The 23,129-nt window shown below is 42.7% G+C and overlaps 1 protein-coding gene across 1 annotated transcript in view; it reads left to right on the top strand.

Annotated features, from left to right (window-relative positions):
* Window positions 1-924: 924 nt before the first annotated feature.
* SLC24A4 (solute carrier family 24 member 4) overlaps window positions 925-23,129 on the top strand; it is a 151,299-nt gene continuing 129,094 nt past the window's right edge. The window contains exons 1-2 of the mRNA XM_054971780.1: window positions 925-1,033; window positions 10,060-10,170. Coding sequence (XP_054827755.1) covers window positions 955-1,033; window positions 10,060-10,170 — 190 coding nt within the window. The 5' untranslated portion in view covers window positions 925-954. The remainder of the gene's footprint in view (window positions 1,034-10,059; window positions 10,171-23,129) is intronic.

Genomic DNA, 23,129 nt, shown 5'->3' with positions numbered 1-23,129 from the left:
GGCAGAAGCGCATGCGCCTTGCCTATTGGGGGTGGAGGGGGGAGACTCAGGTGCTCGGAGAGAGAAAGTTGCCCGGGCGCGGGAGTGGAACCAAAGGCGAGGGGGGCGGCAGAAGAAGGGGAGGGCTTGCCCGCCAGGACTCTCCGAAGGAATTTCGTCCTGCTGTCTTCCGAAGGGACAGGCGAGGAGAGCGCGGATGGTGCCCTTGGCATCCCGGCCAGCCGCGAGGGGATTATTATTATTTATTGCTACGAGGATGACGAAGGCGAGGCTTGCTGCCGCTCTGCAACCTTCTTGCCACAGCGGGAGGAAGGGGGCTGTAAAAGTTTCGCCCGGGATGCTGCGCGCTGCTCGGGGGCTTTCCTCTTGAGCCGCCGGATGGTCGCCTCCTGAAGCGGGCAGCCGCGAACGCGCGGGCCACTTCGGCTTGCTTGGAAGAGCCGTTCCGTTCGTGGGGACCGGAGCCTCCTGGATGAGGCGGCGGCGCCTCTTCTGCCACCGACGGGGATTCCCTGCGTCTGGCTTGTGAGGAACAGCCGGCGAGGAGAGCCTGGCGGGCGTCTTGGCTGCCCCGGCCATGGGGCGCAGCAGGCTGCCGAGCCGGCCGTGAGCGCGGAGCGTGGGACGGACTCCCTCGCCACCTGCTGCTGGGCGGCTTTCCCGGCTGCGTCGGCGCGGCTGGCTCCCCTTTGCCCACCTACCTCCGCCCGCCCCTTCCTGATCGTGACTTTGGTCTCTCCCTGGGCGCCTTCATCGCCCTTGGCCGGCTGAGGATGGAGCCCTGCGCGGGGATACCTGCCGAGTGAGCCCCGCTTCTAGAGCCGCAGAGGGAGGGAGGCTGTCTCCTCTAGCCCTCCTCGTTTGGCCAGCGAGCCCCGGGCCGAGATGGGGCAGCCGAGCATCCCCCCGAAGCCTCCCCTCTTGGAGCTGAGAAAAGTTCGCAAGAGGCGGGAGATGCTTCTGCAGCAGCTCGGCTTCATCTGCGGGATCCTTTTCTTCGTATGGTGCATGTCCGCCCTGCTTTCTAAGCTAGGTAGGTGGCTGGGGGGGGGGGGGCAAGGGAGCGGGTGGGTAACATCCTGCCCCTGGGGGGAAAAACCCAGAATGTAACTAGTTGTTGCTCCTCCATCCCATCAGGATGTTTCTCTCCAGTGCAACAGTTTTTCCTCTCCAGGCTCCTATTCACACATGCATTATTCCGTCTTCACATCTGGGATTTGGGAATAACAGTGGTGTGCTTGCCGTTTTTTGATAGCCACCATAGACCTCTCTTCTGGACTCACAGAGGTGCGTGCCTCACATGCAAGAAAGGCTTAATCGGGATGGAGCATCCATGCAGGTTTGCTCATGGATGCTTCAACGCATGGCTCAAACTGGTACTTCTAGGTCTAGAGTTACATACCAAATGCTAGATTACTCAGAGCAGATTAATACATGACTCCCCCCACCCCAAGAAGGAGAACCTTTGCACAAGGAAAAAAATTAGTAATTCATATACTGTCACGTGTAAAAAATCATGTGATTAGTGCCCATGAATTGATTCCATACTAGCCTACTATGAACTCTAGGGAGTTGGACCTTGACTATATGCAACAGTTTTGGGGAACAACAGTCTATTTTCTGAGTCACACCTGTAGTACTTAATGAATGTTCTCTGGAGAAGCATCTCATTTCCTAAATAAATTAATACATATCTTAGATTGAAGAATGTCATGTATGAATGACTGGCTGACAGATCTGAAATGTGGTTCAAAAGGTGGAGAGAAAACCTGATGAGTGGGAGGTATATAGAATACCCCTTATATTGCATAAAAACTATATTTCTCATTGATGGAGCTTTCAGCAGGGAAGAATTTTGCTAGAAAATGATGATGATGACCATCTAATAGGATTCATTTCTGTCTTATGAAGAACCCTGTGCAAGTTAAGTTGTGCAAAATTGTCCTCTATATGGGCTTGTAACAATGGTTACAAAATAGCCCAAACTGCCAGCTTAAAATTTACAAGTGAGTGACTATTGAGTTTTGCTGTCTGTTTGGCAGTTGTGTGGGAAATAAAACATCAGGGACTTGACCTGTGGATCTATTATATTCCAGAACAGAAAACTGTGCAAAATTTTAAATTGGCATCTTCTAACCTTTCTTATATGATTGTTCGTTTCCATCCTCTACCAGTAGAGCTCCTATGCCTTTAACAGAAGATGATGTTTGTCCGGTGCAGTTCCACCTATTATTGCTAGGGATGAGAGAAGCTCTGCTAAGTAGTTATTAAAGGTGAAAGGGAACTCTGAGGCCAGAAACTGCCAACTGTCCTTAGTTGGGGCTAGTGATTGTGTTGTCAGTCAAGATGCTAATAGCAGGTATTGGGGAAATACAGTCTTAAAAGCCAGGTTGAGATGATGGAATGTGTGATCTTTGGACAAGAATTAAAAAAAAATCCTTCAGTAGCTTTCCTCGTATATTCTTTTAATCCAAAAAGACATGCCCCCCAATACAAAGACTATTCCCCCAGAATCTGTCAAACACCCAAGCCCTAAGGCTAGAATTTATTTATTATAATTTATTTTATTTACTTTGGATTTTTGTTCCACCCTCCCCACGAAGGGCTCAGGGCGGAATTCCAGGCTATATAATTCAGCAAACAGTGCATTACCTCCCAAAGGTTTTATGGGGCAGGATGGTCTATCTTGCATGATTTCCTAAATATTGCCAGAGAAGATGCTGTATGACTTACTCTGGCAGGTGTTCTAAAGGGTAGGGGCCAAGATGCAGAAGGCTAAGGCTGTTACAGAGGTCTGACAAAGCACCCCAAAACAGGGAACCTCTAACATTGTGCTGACCTAACCTGTAAACTAGAAAGACCCCAAGTCAGTCATGGAGAACTTCAGGTTGTTTGGTCAGACATTAGATCATTAGTAGACCCCTTGGCCAGTAAGAAGCATTGAAGATGGAGGACCCTCCTGTCCTCTGACAGGTGACTCATGTAACAAGCCAAACTGCAGCCTTTTTTTTTTTTTGGAAAAACATCCCCTTTCTGTAGTAACTGACAGGCACCTTTATGATTCTCCACTGCTGCCCTTTAATTACACGGTTTCTTGTTTCTTCAGATCTCCTCCCTCTCTTCTTCATTGGGTTAAGAAAGAAGAGTTTTCATTGGCAGACAGGAAAATATCTGTGCTTATAGAACTTAAGCTGGAGTTGCTAATACATATATAGATACAGGCGCATACTACATGAAGTTCAGAGTTGACTGTTTGAAATTCCTGAATTAAATGTGTCACACCAGCTATTTAGGTTATAAACCACCAGACTGCGACTTGTTATTTTATAAACCACAAGATTTAGTAGGTATTAACATTTTTTGGCTTATCTGATCTTCGGGGGAAATGTACAGACGGTATGGAAAAGAGAGGCCTTTAGCATTCCTGTTTCAGACAGAGGGATTAAGGAGTTTATGACCCTGCACTAACTTTATACGCTGCCTTTATTTCAGGTGTGGATTTAGCATTTTAAACAAGGGTCCAGTTAAATTCAGACCAAAACAACATGCTGAAATCCCATCTTGACCCTCAAACCTTGCTCGGCATAAGTGTAGGTAGCAAGTCATTTTGAAAGGTGAGTGACAGTACATCCTGGCTGCTTACACTCTTCTATGCCCATTGACTTCATTGGACCGGGAAGGGTGTAAGTCTGTTCAGGATGGTACTCAGTTTCTGAGTAAAGAGACTTGCAATGATTGGGACACAGCTTCTACACGTGTTTCTGAAGAAGGGAGCTCTGACTCTCAAAAGCTTGTATCTGAAAATCTTGTTGATCTCTAGGGTACCACTGGACTCAAATCTTGCTGTTCTACTGCAGACCAACATGACTACCCATCTAAACAGCTTCTACAGTTTCACTCAAAATTGCTTTCTGCATGCCCTTGCTGCTCTAGTTTTGAGCAAACACAATATTGTTAAGAGGTTGCTATTGATTGGTTTTAGAGATTTTTATGATGGAGTTGGCAATGCCTAAGATATATATGGTCCAAGCAGTACCAGAAAGAAATTGAAAACAGCTTCTTGACTTTATCTTCAGTGACAATATGGAGTCTGTGTAGATTTTGAAGTGGTTGTATTATATTCCCCCCACTCACACATACAAAAAGTTGACAGACCACCATATTCTGTATCAGCAAACAGGCTAGTTATTTAAGGACAACCTCTCGTAAATATGGGAGAACAGCTAGCATAAAGCCTCTATTAGGATCTGTTGAAGCATCTCCTATTTTATTATTTAAGCAGACAGCTTCTGGGGGCAGGGGGGGCAGTTAAGTCGAACCATGCAATTAATCAAGAAACTCCCCTTCGTACTGGAAATAATTTAATAAGCCTTTATTATCTAAAGATATGGAACACCTTCCAGAAAGGAGAATTATATCCAATCCAACCCAGCACCTAAGTGTCATATGTATATTGTTGCTGAAGAAATTGAGAATAAAGGCAGATATTACAGGAGATTAGTTTGCTTCCAGGTCACACGTTCATTTTTTTACCTTTATGAAGATATATCTCAAAACCCCAGTTTTGTAAGTTATTATTCAGGTTGAATTGTGAAAAAGCTGGTTGTACTGGGTACCTTTTCGTTAGAACCTGCGATATCACTACCACATGCTCAATTTTGCATCTAGTTTTAAAACAAATGTGTGTGCATATTGTTTGATACATTGAGAGGAGAGGCAAAAGCCACTTCCTTAGCATGAAAAACAATTTACCAATCACAGGTGAAAAGCCACTTGTGACTGTTCTGATAATGGCGTATCTCTGCCCTAAAATAAAGGTTGTCCCTACAACTTGTACAGGAACATATCTTCAGGTTAACTCCTGTGAATGAAATAGGAGTGCTGAATTCCTCTTTCATACTAACTAGATTTTGAACTCCTTGTTCAGTCTTTATCTGTATATTTCCCTGAAATGAGAAGATGCGATAAAATAATCTTTGTATTGTAAACCTTTATTATTACCAGTAAAGAGGGAAGATTCATAATTACTTTCATGGTTCAGCTGATGGAGACGCTTGCTAATCTTGTGGTTTCTAATCATGATTTGGTGGTTTATTACATATAGAGAGAGAGTGTTAGTGAGTTTGAATGACATATAGAGTTCCAATGATATGATATGATAAGCTCTGAACTTTAGGTAGTATGTCCATATGTTTATATATGTATTAATAAATTCAGCTAGCATTCTGCAAGCATAGCTACTTCCCTTCTTCTCAAACGAATCTCCTCTTTCCCAATCTGTGTTTGTAGAAGAGGAGTTCTCTTATAATTTCAGTTTGGTATAGTGGTTAAAAGCAGTAGGACTGTAATCTAGAGAACCCGGTTTGATTCCCCACCCCTCCACTTTTAGCCAGCTGGGTGATCTTGGGTCAATCACCGCTCTTCCAGAGCTCTCTCAGCCCCACCCACCTCACAGGATAATTGTTCTTGTGGGGATAATATTAAAATACTTTGTAAACGGTTCTGAGTGGGCGTTAAGTTGTCCTGAAGGGTGGTATATAAATTGAATGTTGTTGTTACTATTATTATGCTGTTGCACATGTAGCATGGCTCAAAGGTTTCTGGTTGCCAAAGGAAATTTGTTCCTAAGGCTGATTGAGTGGTGTTTTACAGAATTCACACATTGCAACAGATAATCCCATATGTGATTTGGTTTGCTTAGTGCTGGAGTGCTGGCCTCTATTAAGCAGTCATTGTTCACATCTCAGATTTTGTCCATCAGATATAACAATGTTAATTTTTCAGATGTTTCTAGTGTGGCAGTCATCCCCAAAGTTCCACCTATCTTCCAGGGCTCTGAACCAATCCTTGTGATTTTGGCCTCAGGTAAATCCAAATGATTGGCTGGAACTCCTGGATAACGGGATTGAGCCAGTCTTTGGGCCAAACTACAAGTGACGAATGACACAGGTTGGACACTTGTCAGCTTCCCTCACGTTTTGATGGGAAATGTAGGCAGCTTGGCAGAATGTTGGACAAGTGACAGTTGAAAAGTCCATTGGACAGCAGTCAGAGAGCCAAGCTGCAAGACCAGGATGCCTACATTTCCCATCAAAACTTGAGGGAAGCTGACAAGTGTCCAACCTGTGTCATTTGTCATTTGTAGCTTGGCCCTCAGTTTGAGAGAGGGAACAGAGAGACTTTCCCCTCAAACAGGGAAATGTGGCTCTAGATAAGAGTGTCAACTTAGCCATTATTTTTAGTGTTTAGTTAGGATTTGGGGTCAGGTTAGGGAAGAAAATTTGTGTTAGCGAGACTAATAAGCACCCAGTTAAGGACCTGTAAAACCTAACTTTAGTGTACAGGTTCTATGAACGGTTTTTTTTAAGTTAAAGGAGTGGCCTAGAATCTGAACAGTAATCTTGTCAGTTGGGGAAATAGCTTCCAGTGAACCTTGAGCGCTGAGGGAACTTATCTGGAGAAAAAGGATGCAGATCTCCCCTTGTTGTTTGTGCATATTAACTGACGCTTAGTTTCAACGTGTTAACTCCCACTGGGAAAACTTACAATCTCTGGTGACTGTTGTTAAGAGCCAGTTTTACATTATGTACTGAAATATTTTACACAATTTTTTTACTTCACCGTATCTGAAGAAGAGAGCTGTGCTACTGGACTCTTGTTCTTTTCTGCCTTTACCTTCTTACGCACCTTATTTTCTGTAAATAAATCTTTGTTATTCATCACCATCTGTGTCTTGTCTGTCCAGTCAAATAGCTTTAAAAAGGGGTTGTTCCTTACCTCATAATTAAGTACCTTATTCTAGTAGGGTTCCAAATGAGAGCCTTTTTAGGGAGCACAAAGCTTACAAGCTACCAACCAGCTAATCAAAGCTTGCGTGTCCCCTTTTTACTGATTGTGAGTGGCTGGGGTTTAAACAAATAACTTCCGAAGCCGCCCTCTTTCCTCTCACATTCCCTCACCCCACTTTCACCACTTGCAGCCTAATCACTCAAGACTTACTTCATGTGCCCTGTTTTAAGGGAGAGATGTATAAATGTCCTGTGTTCAGATGTTTGTAGTAATCCAAGTACCTTGGATTGTATTAAGTGCAGTTGACTTTAACAGTTTTGATGACCATGTGAGTGAATCTGTTAATATCAGTCATCTGTGCACATACACCATTCAGTGGTGTCTGAAGGATTATTATGTCTCAACTTTTTGCAAGAATACCTTTGGAAAAACACATTCTGCTTAGGTTTTTGCGGGAAAGATCTGTGAGTAGCGGCTTCTGAGCAGGAATCTAGTCTGACATCTGCAGGTCTATGTATATTTCTGCCCTTTGAGAAGAAAAAAATTATTCATGAAGAATCCTTAGTAAACAGAATCCAGATATCCGAATTCATTGCAACATATATGTAATGCACATACTGAATCATAGTAGTTGAAATCCATTTCATTTATTTTTGCCTTTTGCACTTTGGACTTTGTTAGTATTTTTTAAAATATACAGCCCAACCCAGCAATCTACTTTACCTCCCTTACCTTATTTTTCTGAAGCCCAGCCTCTCTGGATCAACCCAGGATGCCAGCTGCAAGATCTCTGCCCAGTTGTCTCCATTTGAACGACTTGTATCTATCTCTTTGAGCATTTAAATTGCAATCCCTACTGGGCTGCTTTAGAATGAAGGCTTTTTTAAAACTTGCCTCTGTGCTGTGCTCTTAAAACAGGTCCTTGAGAGGAACTCATGAGGTGTTAATTGAGACTAATGTTAAGTTCTGTACAGGTTGTTCCATGTGCGCTCTAATTGTCTGGTTGTTAATTGACCAGCAAATGTAGTCTTCTTTTGTTTCCTGAGGGATGCTTGCTGTCAGCCTTTTCCATTCATTGCGTTGACCTTAGTATCGCTAGCTGCAGCACCTATGTTTAGTTTTCCTTGCAACCAAGCTTTCTAGTTATGTTTTTGCAAGTTTCCATCCTAATTCCCACATTTTATTCCTCCAATTCTCATAAAAATCCTGTAAAAATTGCACTGTTTGAACTGGTTCCTCTTTAGTATACTCAAACAGTTTTTGTTTGATTGAGGACATGATTTGGAAAAAAAAACTCCCTTGACTTAAACCAGTTAGGCCCTCAGCCTCCCTAACTTCAGCAACTCCAGGTCAGTTCCAGGCCATGTACATTTCTCCTTTTCACCCCATTCTTTCCCCTACTTTCCTCTCCATGATTCCTCCTCTCTGTTTTCTATACTCCTCATAATTCTCTAGATTGCTTCTCTTTCCCATCCTGGTTCCATTAAATTCTTTGGGCTGAACACAAGAAGCTTCCTTGTACTAAATCAGACCATTGGTCCATCAAGGTCAGAATTGTCTACTTAGACTAGTGGTGGCTCTCCAGAGTTTAAGGCAGAGGTCTTTCATGTTATTTACTACTTGATCCTTTTTTAATGGGAGATGCCAGAGAGCAAACCTGGGACCTTCTGCATGCTCTGCAGATGCTCTACCACTGAGAGTCAAGCTACAAGTGACGCCTGACACAGGTTGGACACTTGTCAGCTTACCTCAAGTTTTGTTGGGAAACGTAGGCGTCCTGGTTTTACAGCTTGGCTCTCCATTACAGCTGCAAGACAAGGATGCCTACATTTCCCATCAAAACTTGAGGTAAGCTGACAAGTGTCCAACCTGTGTAAGGTGTCACTTGTAGCTTGGCTTTGAACCATAGCCTCTCCATGGTCTGCAGTTGTCATGCACTGCAATCCTAAGCATGAATATTCCAAAGTAAATCCCATTGAATACAACGAGACTTATTCCCTAGTACGTATGCGTAGGAGTCCTGCTATCTAGTTTCCAGCCTTCTACTCCTTCTCTTTCTGCTTTCCTTGGGTTTTCTAAGATCATAACAGCAAAACTAATAGTGACAAGAGATACCTTCTCTTAGCTCTGTGACAGTAGAACAGCTCAGCCAGTTATGGTCAGAGGCATCAGTTCTGCTGCTGTCGCCCTCGCCACCCATTATATAGCATTACTGTGGTGATGTTGTGCTGGGCTATTTTAGAGATTGCTACAGCATGAATCTCTACAGGTGATAACTCAGGTGAATGGGGGAGGGGCTGTAGGTTGAATAGCAGTGCAGAATAAAGGGAGGCATAAAATAGTAATTAAAAGATTCAGTGTGGAAAAATGCATCTTGATGAGTTGAGTATTATACTGTATCCATCTTTAACCAATGCTACAAGTAAGCCCTCCAAACTCCTCTTTGCACTATTTCTGTAGTATGTAAGAACCTTGCAAATAAATCCACAAAAGTTAGTAGCCTGTTTCTGCACACATTACTTGTGCTCATTACTTGTGACTCAGAAGGAGGGGGAAAATCTGCAACTATTGAAAAACTTCCCAGCCTGTTTGTGTGAGTAGTGATTCTTGCCACAGTTAAACAAACAAGTATCTGTTAATTATGTTCAGATGTCCCATTTAACTTTGTTCAAATACATATGGCTTGTGCTGGACTTAAATGTTCACTTCATGTGTCCCTGTTTCTCTGTCTCACGCAGATCTTGATCAAGAAATGGTAATTTGATACTAACTCTGGTTTTCCATAATGTGTGAATGTGCATGTGATATGTGCACCCCCCTTCCCCCCAGCAGGATTCTTAATCAGGGTTTAGGGAAAACCAAGTCCAGGTAAGCTATGTGCCTGTATCCATATATCTTGGGTGACTGGAATTATCTTAAACCATCACTTTTTCATCATGCTCTGCATGTCAAGGGAAGAGAAAGGTACCAGGTGAACATATGAGCATAGTACAATGCAGATTTGTGCATATTTGTGAAAAGAAACAGTTAAATTGGACATTTGAGTGGCACCTCTGTATTTAGCACCAATGCAGTCAGGATGCTGGACTTTTGTTTGCATTGGTTTATATTTGACGCTTATTCTGCAGATGCTTGCACCCATTTGTAATCATGTGTGCCAACAGAAGGTGCAACCCTTTACTTTCACTTCTGAGAACATTTATATAGTATATGTGTGTGTATAAGCAGCTGTTTTTGCCAGTACAAACACCATGTCTGTCTTTTCTGCAGGACAAGAGTCATCTATTGTCAACAAAAATGTTGTGTCAGAATCATGGAAGAATCGAAGATTGATGGCATCAAATAACAAATCGCTTGAAAAAGAGAACTGCACGGCGCCAGGTAAGAAATGAAGAGCTTGAAGAAATGTTGCCAGCGTTTCAGTCCTGCTTTATTGTGCTTCTGTGGCAAGAGCTGCAGTGATGTGTCAGCTGTAAAGACTGTGCCCAGGCAGGAATGAGATTTAATGAGGACAAAAGTTGGTGAGACTGAGACAGCTAGCACAGGAACTCAAGGGCTTGCCAGTGAAAATGGAAAGATAATTTTTTTTTCCAGTCAAAAGAAACTTGCCTAAGCTTTCACGGACTTGTCCTGGAGATGGTTGTGGCCTGCAGCGGCCCTTGTTACATTTGTGCCTGTGAAGAAATGATGAAGGCAACGAAATAATGATTTGAGGGTGATTGTTTGGCTTTTGTATGTGGCTTTTCAAGTGCAACACGGTTTCTTAAAGATCCAGTATACTGTGTGAAAAATGAAGAGTCTGCTTATTGGGTTGTAGTGATATATGCAGCACATTGAGGGAGGGACGGGGAGGCAGGAGAAGCCAAAACATCACTGTAGGACAATGAGGTGATCTGGAAACAAAACAGGCTCTGAACACATGGTCGATGGTCAAGCTGGGGAGCAGTCAGGCTGTCAAGTCAGCAGGTAGCTGGGTAAGCTGGGAGTGTGAAAGCAGTTCAGTCTACAATCGAACAACAAATTATTCAGACTGAGAGACCAGTCCAGAATCAGCCTTTGATAAAATGTTTTCTTTTTGCCCCTTGTATTACTTGATCCGTGCTCAGTTTCTAGCTGTAATAGTGCCCTGTGGTCATCTGGAATGGCAGCACTCAAGTGCAGTAGAGAGTATGCCTCAGCTGCCCTTCTGTGGTGGCCACAGATGCCGTGTTTGTCTCCTGCTGCTAGATTTCCATGGTATGCAGTCCATTGTACCTTCCAATCCCTTCCCCAGTCTGCATTAAGAGGTCCTTGAACTACTTGGTTGGAATGTCCCCTGGTTTTGCGATGATATTGTTACACTGATGCAAATTATGACCCTAAATGCTAACATGTTGGCACACTCAATTCTGCTTCCGCTACCCTGACCTGATTGGTCCACGCTAGCCTGATCTCATCAGATCTCAGAAGCTAAGAAGCATCAACCCTGTTTAATACTTGGATGGGAGACTACCAAGGAAGTCCAGCTTTCTATGCAGTGGCCTGCAATGGTGAGCCTCCTCTGTTAGTCTCTCGCCTTGAAAACTCCATGAGGGGGTTGCCATAAGTTGGCTGCAACTCGACAGTACTTCACACACACCGCTTTTAATTGAGGAGATGCAGTGCTTGCCTGAGAGTTGGCAGATGCTATGTTTCACTGTAACCTCATGTGTCAACAGCCCTGGAAGTGTATGTCCGTTGTGTTATTTAAAACAAGCAGGTATTGATCTAAAATTTTGAGTTTCAGTTTTCTGAGATATGTGCTGCAAATATCCTATTGATAAATTTAAGAAACACTCACTGGAGGAAAAATAAGAGAGACATTCTTAGAGTCTCTTGTGTAAGCATTCTGACAGTATAGGCCGTGACCAAATTAAAAGATTATGTTGATCTATATTCTGGGGCCACAGATACCTCTTATCCTTAAATCTCACTTTCTCCTTTGCCAGTCTACAGGCACAGAGGATGTTGCCATACTATACTCAGTTCTGAACCATGTGAAGGTATTTTAAAAGAGCAGGAAGGGCTCACTTTTTGCTTTCATACACCAACAGATCATATCAGCAAAACTAGTATTCTTGTATCATGTGGCCTCTAATGCCAGTATTAGCTGCTCCATATTACAGAAGATAATACTGGCTTCCTTCAGCTAGATATTTGACACATTTGCCCACTGGCTGTCCTTCTGGTCTGTCATTACATCTTCCCATTTTATCTCTTGGATTCATGGTGGAATGGATCCTAATGGTTTTCTTCTAAACTAAAAATACAGCTTGTGGTCACCCACTGAGTGGGAATGGGATCTATTCCCAGAAGCTGACAATATCAATTCCACTAATGCCTACCAAGAACAGATTACAAGTTTGGGGTTTTGCCAACCATAGGTACTTGAATCTGTCCTCAGATTCACTGTGCATTTCAGAGGAGGGCGATCTAAAATGTTGACTGGCCTTCATTCATCTGATTTCTCAGTATTCCTGTGTTTTTATGTAAATGAGGTATCAAGGGGGAAACAGAGAGAGGTGAGCTTTTATGTGCTTCCACATATCAAAATGTAATATGAGAACAGCACAGCTAGCTCATCAGTTTTAGCATCCTGTTTCCTTCGATAGCTAGCACTATGCTTTCAGGAAGCCCTCAGACAGGACATGAAGGCAAAGAAAGTCTTATACAGTTTTACCTCTGGTATTCATTGGTGGACCACCTTTGGACATGTAGGTTCAATGTAGTTATTGTTGCTAGGCACTCTTGATAAAGCTGCTCCCCTGAATTTGTCTAATCCCTTTAAAAGCCATTTAAGCTACCCACCATCATTTGTCTTGTGGCAGAAAATGCAGTAAGTTAATTATGTGTTGTGTGTAAAGAAGTACTTTTTTAGTCTGCCCTAATTCCACTGACAGTCAGTTACAGGGGGGCAACCCTTGAGTTCTGTCAGTATTTTATTTATTTATTTAAATGTTTGGGCTCGGATCCTAAGACATCCACCCCGCCCCGCTTCTCTCCAGCTGCAGCAGAAGCTTCCCTGTGCTGTAATTCTCATTTCCTCTGCCTCTAGCACTTGTGCATGAGCAAGTTAAGTGTTTTCCAAGGAGTCCTTATGTAGGCGGAAGCTCTAGTGGAAGACCAAGTGAGCTCTACAGCAGAGGAAAGCCTGTGCCGAGGCCACAGAGAATAGCAAGAGAAACACACATAAGATCCAAACCCGTGTATCCAGTGGTGGTTTTTGCCAGCAGGAGGGTATTTACACTTATGGAGAAAGGTGATGTTTGCTGGTTTTCCCATTCTCACTATGGAACCTCCCCACATTGTGCCCGACATTGTTCCTGGGGTTCCCTAAATCCTGAGGATGCTTTTGTTGGGCACACTGCAGTGGTAGAGGTGAAGTAAGGGTTCTGTCTATCCACTTCTTCTAGTTGGATAACACTATTCATAGTGATGATAATAGCTTATGGTATGTAAACACATAAGCATTGATCTGTATTAGACAGTACGTACCATTGGGCTTTATTTGTGAACAGTTCCAGATGCATGACTTGCACTAGATCTTGCTGCATGTAATTGTAGGGGGAGAGTCAGAAGCAGACCTGTAAACTGTTACAAGAGACCGACTGCTGATTGGATGTCAGATTGCCGTTTAATTCTGCTGTCAGCCACAAATGGTTGTTCAGTTCTGGTTATGGAAATGAAGGTGCAGATATGTCAGTTTACTGCACATGGTACTAGTCCCATGCAGCATGCATTTTAACATATGGATATCTCTGGGTTATTACTATTAGCCTATATCCTGTGTATTTTACAGTAAATATCTGAAATATGGTAATAATCTCAAATGAATTTTGTGAATGTCTGGAAATTTAAGAGATACCAACATTGAATGGTGATGGTTACCTAAATTTCTGGTGGTTTGTCTACAGAGTTATTTATTTCTTAATGGATGTTCGCAGAAACTGTCTGATTACTAGTATTCATATCTGCATGTCAACATTAATCAAAGTGGGGTCATTTGACGAAACATCTGCATTACACACAGATGTTTTTGATTTTTTTGTGAGTCACACAGAGTGCTATATGGTAGAGAAGTGATTGGGAAAAGTTATGAATGAATAGATGCACACGCAAAGTCTTACTATGGAAATAAACTGGCAGGAAACCCACCTTTGTTTTTCTCAGCTGAATTTTCGAACTGTCTCTGTGTCAGTGAAGCTGGTGTATGAGTTGGTGTGTTCCTAAACTGCACAGCATGAACCCAGTGGTGGTATAACTGTTGGATGCTGGTCTCAGGTCCCAAATGGTCAGAATCCACAAAGGGTTGTTTGTCTGGTTGGCCTTCAGGAGACAAGTAGTGCAGACCTGGACAAGTTTGGGCCAAGTTCCAAAGGGAATGGTTAAAAGTCGGGAGGTCCAGAGACAGATAGGAAGTCAAGTTCTGAAAGGGAGCAAGGGAAGAGGATAGGCACTTATGGTGCAGTCCTAAGAAGACTTCAGTAGGCTTAGAAGGGTGTGACTCTGCTTAGGACTGCCTTGTCAGCCAGCCAGGGTCCTTTCCAGAAAGACGAGTTGCCCTAATGAAGCCACAAGCTCCTTTACAGAACTTACAGAATTTGGAGGACAAAGACAGATTCTTGGGATTGAGCTGACTTGAGTGCCCAGGGAGATGGCAGGCTGGTAGAGCTTGGTTGGGATCCTTGTAATATGGAATTTGATCTGCATGGTTGTGGTAGAAACAGGGTACCATTAGTGCAGAAGTCACAGCTCTGTAGCTGGCTGCTAGAAGCTTTGATTCAAGAGACACAAACTGTGTCTCAGCATAGTGTTGTGGGTGCACTTGATCATTCTGTTTGGAGAAATCCTTTACTCTTCTTGATAATTTGGCATTGTCCATAGAAGTGGCTGTTTCACTGTTCTTCCTTTACTCCAGATAGCTATAAATAGCACAAGCCTCAGTCAGCACAGATTTTTAGAGGATGCAAATGGTATATCCATTCTGTAAGGAGATACATAAGAAGTTTGGGACCAAAGCAGAATATTGGGTAGGATCTGGGCCAGGGCACACCAGGCAAAGTAATTTTGATTAGGAATTATATCATCAGGAAGCCTGGAGAACACCAAAGACATCCAGGTCCAAGGGCAACTTTAAAAGAACCTCCTATTATGGGGGAAAACAAGAAGGTGGTCTGCTGATAAAGAGAACCAGAAAACTTGGGTATTAATTGAACATGAGATGCTTATGTATTTACAGCATAGGGGCCTAGGGGGCATGGCCAGAGGCACATAACTTGTGTGAAGAGCCAAAGAGCTCTTGGTCTTTGACTCATAGCTCATGTCTTACAGCCTGTGGATGTACCAGCATACTGGATCCAGAACCTGTCTAGGATGTCATTTTGTACTTTTTCTTTTCTTTGTTTCTTTGAATTGTACTTTATTTGTTCAAACCTGTTGTCTAAATTGTACTTATGTATGCTTGTAAGCATACCTATCAGGGAGAAAAGCAGGGTAATCATAAATTGCCTAAATCAGGGGTCTCCATTCCAACCTTTTTCAGGCTGTGGGCATCATCAGAATTCTGACTCAGGGCAGTGGACACAACCACAAAATAGCTGCTGCAGGAAGAGGAGCCAAATACACAGAGAAAGCCCAAGCACAAGGGAGAAGAGGGGTAATTTTAAAAATGCACTGGGAAAGAGGAGTGAGAATAAAAGCAACAATGCTCCTGAAACAATCTGCATAGCCAGTTTGATCTCCAAAAGCCCTGCAAGGCAAGAACCACACCTGGCCACATCAACTTTACAAAAACCCTTGGGTGACAGGGTGAATTTAGGCACCAAGGTGCCTGCTGGCACCATGTTGGGGACCCTTGGCCTAAATAAACACAGCAAGCATGGAATAATCTGCTTCCTGGAAGTACCGTATCTGAATTTAATGCTTAAAAATGTTTTTAGCAAATTATGCGACAAGAACTTTGAAATGACATAGATGAGTCATTTCATACTACACTGTAACCTGCATGTAGCTTACCTCTGTGTGTCTACGTACTGCGGGGTGAAGGGGAGATGCTGATAGAAAGACTAGTTAGATATTAAAAGCAATAAATGTGGAAGGTAAAAGTGAAATGCTGAAAACGTGTCCTTTTTGCAAAATACGAGGGGTGCATTTACAGAAGAAAGATATTTAAGAGCTATGCAGCCGAATGTTTGTATTAATAATGTCCTGCCAATTTCAGTGGGATTTATTCCCAAGTATAAGCATGCAGAGGATTGCATCCCTAAAAGGATGCATTTAAAAGAAGTAATATATCTTTTGTGTGCTTAAATTGGAAGCAAGTGAAGCTAAAAACTGGGCAAAAACATCATATGCTATTTTTGCATATTGCCAATTGCCAAATACCAGTTGACTCTTCCTTTACACTTGTGCAATGTGACCCAGGGTTTTTTTTTTCTGTTGCTTTGTCTTCTGAATGCTGAAGAAGGTTGGCAGACTCTCAGCTGAGCTGCATGTGCAACATACGGAGAGTTTGGACTAACTTAGCTTACATCCATTACTGGCAGTAAAAGGACTAAGCCGAAACCAGCTATTACCCTTTCTCTTTTGCTTGCAAGTAATCTCTTCTTATAGAACTGTGTGAAATCATGAGTTTGTTCTAATCTGCAGGAAAGAGTCCATGAGTAATAGCTTTAGTTATCCTCATGAGATAAATAAATAGGGCAAATCCCTGTATAATCGCAGGCCCATTTCTTACTGAGTTGTGATCCTGTGTCTGGGCTATACCACTTTAGACTGTGGAATGAAGGATCACATGATTCCCCATTATTTAAAAAAACAACTCTACACATAGTCTTCTACCTAGCGTACTAGTTTTCTAAGCTAGAACTTTTCTCTCTGATCACGTTTTCTATGTACAGGAAATGTTGGAAGAGTGGAAGGATATATCGACTGCAGCCTGAAATCTACCAACTCCCAGTGACAATGGACTCCCGATATATTAACGCATAATCTTGGAAGCAAACCTAATTGAACTCAGCAAGACTTCCTTCTGAGTAAACTTACATTGGATCAAACTGTGGGTCTCTTGCCCAGTGTTGCCAGTGATATCTGCGGAATAGCTAGAGGAAGAGTTGTATTTTACTCACAGTATTTTTTGGTATTTTGCCAGCAGTGAGATCAAACAGTACAGAAATCCATCAGATTCAGTTATGAAATAATAAAAAGTCAACCAGCGAAGGAGGCAATAAAGCATTTCATCTTTAAAATCAGCATCTTTCATTTAATCAGAACCACAAACTCAGCATCGTTGCCCAGTTGTCTCCAGTGTTTCCCTACATTGGTGTTATCAAAACAATGAAGAGGTTTTGATATTTTCTTAGAGTTGTTGATGAATCAAGAAGCCAGTGTATGAGTGGTCCCTTCCTTCTCCACAGTGTCTTAATTACATTTGTCGTATGTATATCTTGACTCCTCTTAACATCCTTCAGGGAGGGCAATCTTGAACAATTTCCTGGGTAACTTGTTCAGCAATCCAGTGGTTTGAGGGTACGTTGCAGAAGGAACTCTTAAACTATTAGAAAGCAGAAAGTATAACATAAAAACAGTACATTATTTTTCATTCTGTTCTCTTCAGCCTATTATGGATGCTTCTGGAATTTCTGTATTGGAACAGAAAATATTATAAAGCTCTAGCAATACATTAAATTTTTAAAAAATAGCTTGAGGCTGTGAGGCAGGGAAGGAAAGAAGTAAAGAACAGGGATCTACTTATTTGTTGATATTGGAAAAATGGGCAGGCAGGGACTTGAGGGCAATTTTAACTCTGACACCCACCAAGGTTTGATTAACTACAACTTGTTCCTTCACAAGTCATTTATCCCTTGTTGATTTGAGATTGTAAACTCCTTGGAGGCAGGAGCCTGGTTGTTTTTGAGTTATCATACTCTATAAAATGCCAGATTGATGGTGCTGTATAATAATAAATGTGTAAAAGAAGGAACTGGGAATCATACAAGTGAGACAGAACCCAGCAGCAACTAGGATTTATGGTACTCTTCATGGAAGTCTGTACATTCCTAACCTCACTAGGCCTTCCCCGCACTGGCCCTCAGTCGCTGAAGTACAAGGCAAGCCTGTCATGTACATCAGGCAAGATTTACATGACATGCCATTCATTGGAACCTTTAGATGTGTTGAAAAATGACCCTTCCCAATGTACATTGCCTGTATGTAATGGTGCATGTTGCTTACACTGGAAGACCATATTGTAGGTGTAATTTTTTTTCCTGAGGGGTACCTGTGTTTGTTCAGTTGCATGGGAAACAAACAGGAGTCTTGTTATTCTAGTATATGTTGTCTTGGACTACAACCCACTTCCTTGAAGGCAGGAGAGATTTTTTTTTTAAATCTCTGTATTTACTATATGCTGAAGTGATATTCAGAACAGGCCCTGTCGTCGTTGTAGTAGTAGTAGTAGTAATAACTGTGCTTATATACTGCTCTTCTTGACAGATTAATGCCTCACCCAGAGCGGTGAACATGTTAGTGTTATTATTCTCCCAATACAGCTGGGGAGCTGAGGCTAAGAGGAATGGTTTACCGAAGGCCACCTCTACTGAGCTCATGGCAGTAGTGGGATTCGAACCAGTAGAGTGTTGATTCGCAGCCAAACTGCTTAACCACTGTGCTACAGCAGCTCTCTAGTAAAGAGGATCTGTACTCTGGAACTTGCCTTGTACAAATTTTGTAGGCTTGATGATTTTCTAATTTCCTCAGATGTAAGAATTTCATCGTGACAGTACGTGTTGGGTTATTTGTCTGGTTGTTGAAAAAACTCAGAAATGGATGTGGCCAGTGTTTGGCTCAAAATGTCATCAGACAGTTCTGTTGCTGTGTGCTGCTTCTCCCCCCCCCCCCCCCCCCCAGTTCTCACGTACTGTTCCAGCTTTCCAAAAACCTTCTGAAAGTGCAGCATGCTGCTCCTGCCAGCTTGAATGGGGCTGTCAGTGGGTATTTGGAAAGCAAATAGTGTGTCCAGGAAGAGCCTAATAGCAAGGAGAGGTTGAGTTCTGCAGGACTTGGGAGAGCTCCTGTTTCATTGACTGGGGTTTCCGTTCAGGGGAACTCCTAAACAGCAAAGTCCAACACCTACCTTTTAGTTGAGCAGGAACCTTAGAGTTAAACTTCTCATTGTTCTGCATACTTCCTGAAGGCGAAGACAGGTTTAGCTTTTTATTTATTTATTTGTTGGATTTATATCCTGCCTTCCTCGCAAGCAGGCTGAAGGCTGTCACAGCATGAGCTAAGCGTCAAAACTTGCACTGAAGATGCCCATACTAACAAGTCAAGCACAGGATCAGCAAGCTGCTTCCCAGGCCAAGGAGGTATGTCATCTATCTTGTGTCACTGCTTTGTGTGTCCAGCAGGCTACATGTTTTTCTTTCTTTCAAAGGAAGACATGTGTGTATAGACACTCATCCCTCATCTTGCCAGAAAAATAAAATCAGAAGCAATTTAAGACTAGCTGTGACATTTCTGCTGGAAATGCAGGTTGCCCACAGCCAGCTCTTCCATGGTTGAAACAGAACTGTGTTGAAGGGAAACCTAAGAATAACATAAGAGTTCTGCTGGACCAGGCCAGTGGTCCATTTAATCCAGCAACCCGTTTCACACAGCACCCAATCAGTTACCATAGAGAGCCTGTAAAGATGGCCTAGAGGCTGAGGCCTTCTCCTGAAGTTGCCCCCTTACCCTGGGTTTCAGAGTTATCTTACTGTATCTGACCATGCAGTTTAATCACTTTAGCAAGTAGCCATGCAAAATCATTTCTTGTTTCAGTGCAGATAAAATGTATGCGTGTCTGGAGGGTTAAAACCAACTTCTCAAATCACCTCCCAGTGTTAAAACGTTACTTCTGTCTCCTGTCTAAGCACATCCTGTAAATATCGGAGCACCTTGAAGCCTTTGTGCCACCAGTTGCACCATGTGTGAATGTTGAAAAGATACAGAATGTAGAAAAGAAACCATTTGCACATTCCAGACTGTAATAAGCTTTATGTTTTCATGATAGGCTGATTTACTGAAAAAATGTTTCAAAGTATCAACAAGGTACTTGAAAGCTTCACGAAAAAAGAAAATGCTGTGGTAATCACCTGAGCTAAAAGCAAATAAAAAAATGAGTCACAACTTAAGGTTTTTGACTTCAGGAGAAAAAAAATCTTGGCTGGAAAGAATAAAGTAAAAACATATCCCACTTGAAAAATTTACCAGCTAGCAAGTGTATGACTTGTTTCAGAAGCTGGTCCCTGATACCTTGATTTATAATTCTAGTCTGACTCCTGCATCCCCAAAAACCGAGTCCTGAATTTTATCCAGTATGGTGATGTTTAGATGGTTTCTCCTTTACTAGAAGGAAGGGGTCTCTGGGGATTTAAAAGCACAGAAGTGGAACTGGGACTGGACAAAATACATGCAGGCCTCGGCACAATATGGACCACAACATAAAATGGTCATAAAAGATCATGTGACACAAATTACATGATTATGTAATGCCATCTTTCCAAGATGGAATGAGTAAGCACGTTTTCAAGCCAGTAGATGAAAAGCTCATATATTAGTATGTTCAGAAGCTTGGTGAGGGTAGCAGGCCTTGCAGAATAATACCGTTTACACTTCTGCTGCCTACATCCTTACACAGAAAAGCATACTTATAGTGCAATCCTAAGAAGGGTTACTCCAGTCTAAGCCAATTGACTTCAATAGGCTTAGACTGGAGTAACTCTTTTTAGGATTATACTGTTAGTTTTGGAGTACTTGCCAGTGGAGTAAGAGGAAACCGGGAACAAATAAAATTGGACAGCAACAGCAGGCGTATTTTTTTAAAAAATGTTTTGAACAGGTGCAGTTTATCTGAGCAATGAAAACTCTGAATTTCAGTAACAAAATCCCATAAAATTGTAAAAAAAAATTCCTTGCCTGGGAGAAGGCAGGGTAGAATTAAGACCATGTGGAAGGTATAGAAATGACTAACTACAGTGCTGTAAAGGCATTTTACCTTGGCTTGTTGATGAAACTAAACAGTGTTATGTGACCTTTCAAAATATCTCACTGGGATTTGCTTCTAGGCAATATCATATGTGATAATGTGCTGTCAATCAATTTTGGCATCCCATGTGAACTTTGTGAAAGGGGGCAGTTAGAAGGGTTAATCCTAGCTGCCACAAGATGTAAAAAGTGTTTGTTCCTTTGTCAGCTTTGATCTTACCTCTAACAAAAGTAGGGAGTTTTATTTGAGCAGAAGCCAACCCAGGAATAGTATATCTCTGGACTGATGATTACTTTTTCCCCCCAGCCTCCTGTTAAATTTAATTCTAGAAGCACAACAAGCCAGAGAAGCAAAATCATATGCAGGATGCCCCCTGAGAGCCTATCTCATAAGACAAAGTTGTGGATATTTCATATGCTTCTCTGGATCTAATGCCGGATAGCTCCAGAAGTGCAGAAATAATTACTAGGGATTGAGGGTGATTCCAGGCTGGCAGATGTACTGCAGAAGGCCATGCGAGGAACTGTTAAAGTTTGCATCATGTTGCGTAATCTGTAGCTCCCCCACCCCGATTTTACCCAGCTGATTTGTGTATGAAAGTCTTGTGTGGATCCTTTCCCTAGCCATTTCCCCCTCTGTCCTGTTGTAGTAAGGTGGCACCCCACTGTAATTCCTAAGAAATGCATTTGGCATCCTGGGCTCAGAGCTCAGGGCCTTCTGTGTAAGAGTGATGATGGGGTGACAGAACCTTGGGAAGGTTAGCTGAAACAAACCACAGAAATGGAAAAAGATTAAACCTACATCTTGAATTTCTGTTCTCAAAGGGCTTTGGCTAGAGGGGCATCCTTCTACCCCCCATCCTTGTGGCAAAAGCCTTACAACTTCTGTGTTTTTACAGCAGGATTTGAGTCCAGGGCACCTGGAGTCCAGGAGAGCCATTCCTACTCGTGTCTGAAAAAAAGAGAGTTCTGACTCACAAAAGCTTACTTGGTCTCTAACAGTGTAATCCTGAACAGAGTTTAAGCTCATTGATTTTAGTGGGCTTATCCTGGAGTAACTCTGCTTAGGATTGCACTGTAAGGTGCCCTGGACTCAAATCCTGCGGTTTCACTGCAGACCAACATGGCTACCCCCTTAAAAATGTTCCGTGTTGACAATTGGAGTGGCAGCAAGTTCAATTCAATACCCGAAGTGCCAATAGAGCCTGCAAACCGCTGCTCCCCCCAATCAAGTATTCCTGGCTGGCAGTGTCATTACATTGTGACACCTGGGAGAGTGGGAGGCTGATTTGCTGAGGTTTATGATTATGAAAGCTGCTTTTTTGCAACACAGCCAGGAGCTCCAAAGGAGGACCGCCGAGGGCAATCTGAGCTCATATCTGTTGCTTGGAAATGGAGGTTTGCAGGTGCAGCATGCATGCCTCTAAGGCCAACCTCATTGATCTGGCCCCCGCATGCTCTTGGGATCCCCCCCCCAGTGGTGGGCTGTGCTTTTTTCCCACCTCTTTCTTTTGCAAAACTTTTTCTTTTTCTGAAGGTGAATTTATGCCATTCTGTTTACCCATCTACCCACCTACCTCTGGTCTGTTTCCTGCTTTCAGCAGTATCTGCTAAGCTAATTACTTTATGTTCCTGTCTCAGTGGTCTTTCTCCCACAAATATCAGACTATGTTTATGGGTGCTGGATGTGTATATGCGAAGGGCACAGTCAGGAACGTTACTCAAATTCAGCATTTGGTATAATAAGAGTTAAAAATTCACACATGTAACTATGGGAGGAGGAAACCTTTTTATGTGCAGGATACATACAAATTTAGCAAGGATAACATGGCAATTAAATGACGTGCCACAAGAGTGCAGGCTGAGAAGTAGTCGGTTAAGGGAGGACTGCGGAATGCCTAGTAGAGCTCTCTACTAGTCATGCCCAGTTACTGGGGATGGGCTGCTCCCATTGATTGACTATCCAGTAATTTTTATTGGTATTTTTGAGGGCAGCCACCTCTCTGCTGCATTCAGGAAGTTCATTGCTGCCACCTGCTCCTGTTCACCCTCAACCCTGTGCTCTTCTGCTCCCCACCTGTCTTGCAGACTGCGTAGCTTACAAGATGCCTGCAGTGATCGGCATTGTGAACCAGGAGCAGGCTAGCCCCCCCCCAACCCCCACTCTGTGCAAAGAATGAATGATACTGTAACCCCTTCACAGTGTGAATATCCTAAGTGGCTACCGATTGGTTTAAGGGTTGTACCCTGAGTCTCTCACTTTCCATCCAACACCATAAAAGAGAATTCGAGCACCA

The sequence above is a fragment of the Eublepharis macularius genome, chromosome 2 (genome assembly GCF_028583425.1).
Source record: "Eublepharis macularius isolate TG4126 chromosome 2, MPM_Emac_v1.0, whole genome shotgun sequence".
Taxonomy (NCBI): domain Eukaryota; kingdom Metazoa; phylum Chordata; class Lepidosauria; order Squamata; family Eublepharidae; genus Eublepharis; species Eublepharis macularius.
The sequence above is the reverse complement of the archived record's forward strand: the minus strand, read 5'-3'. Positions and strand labels throughout refer to the sequence as shown.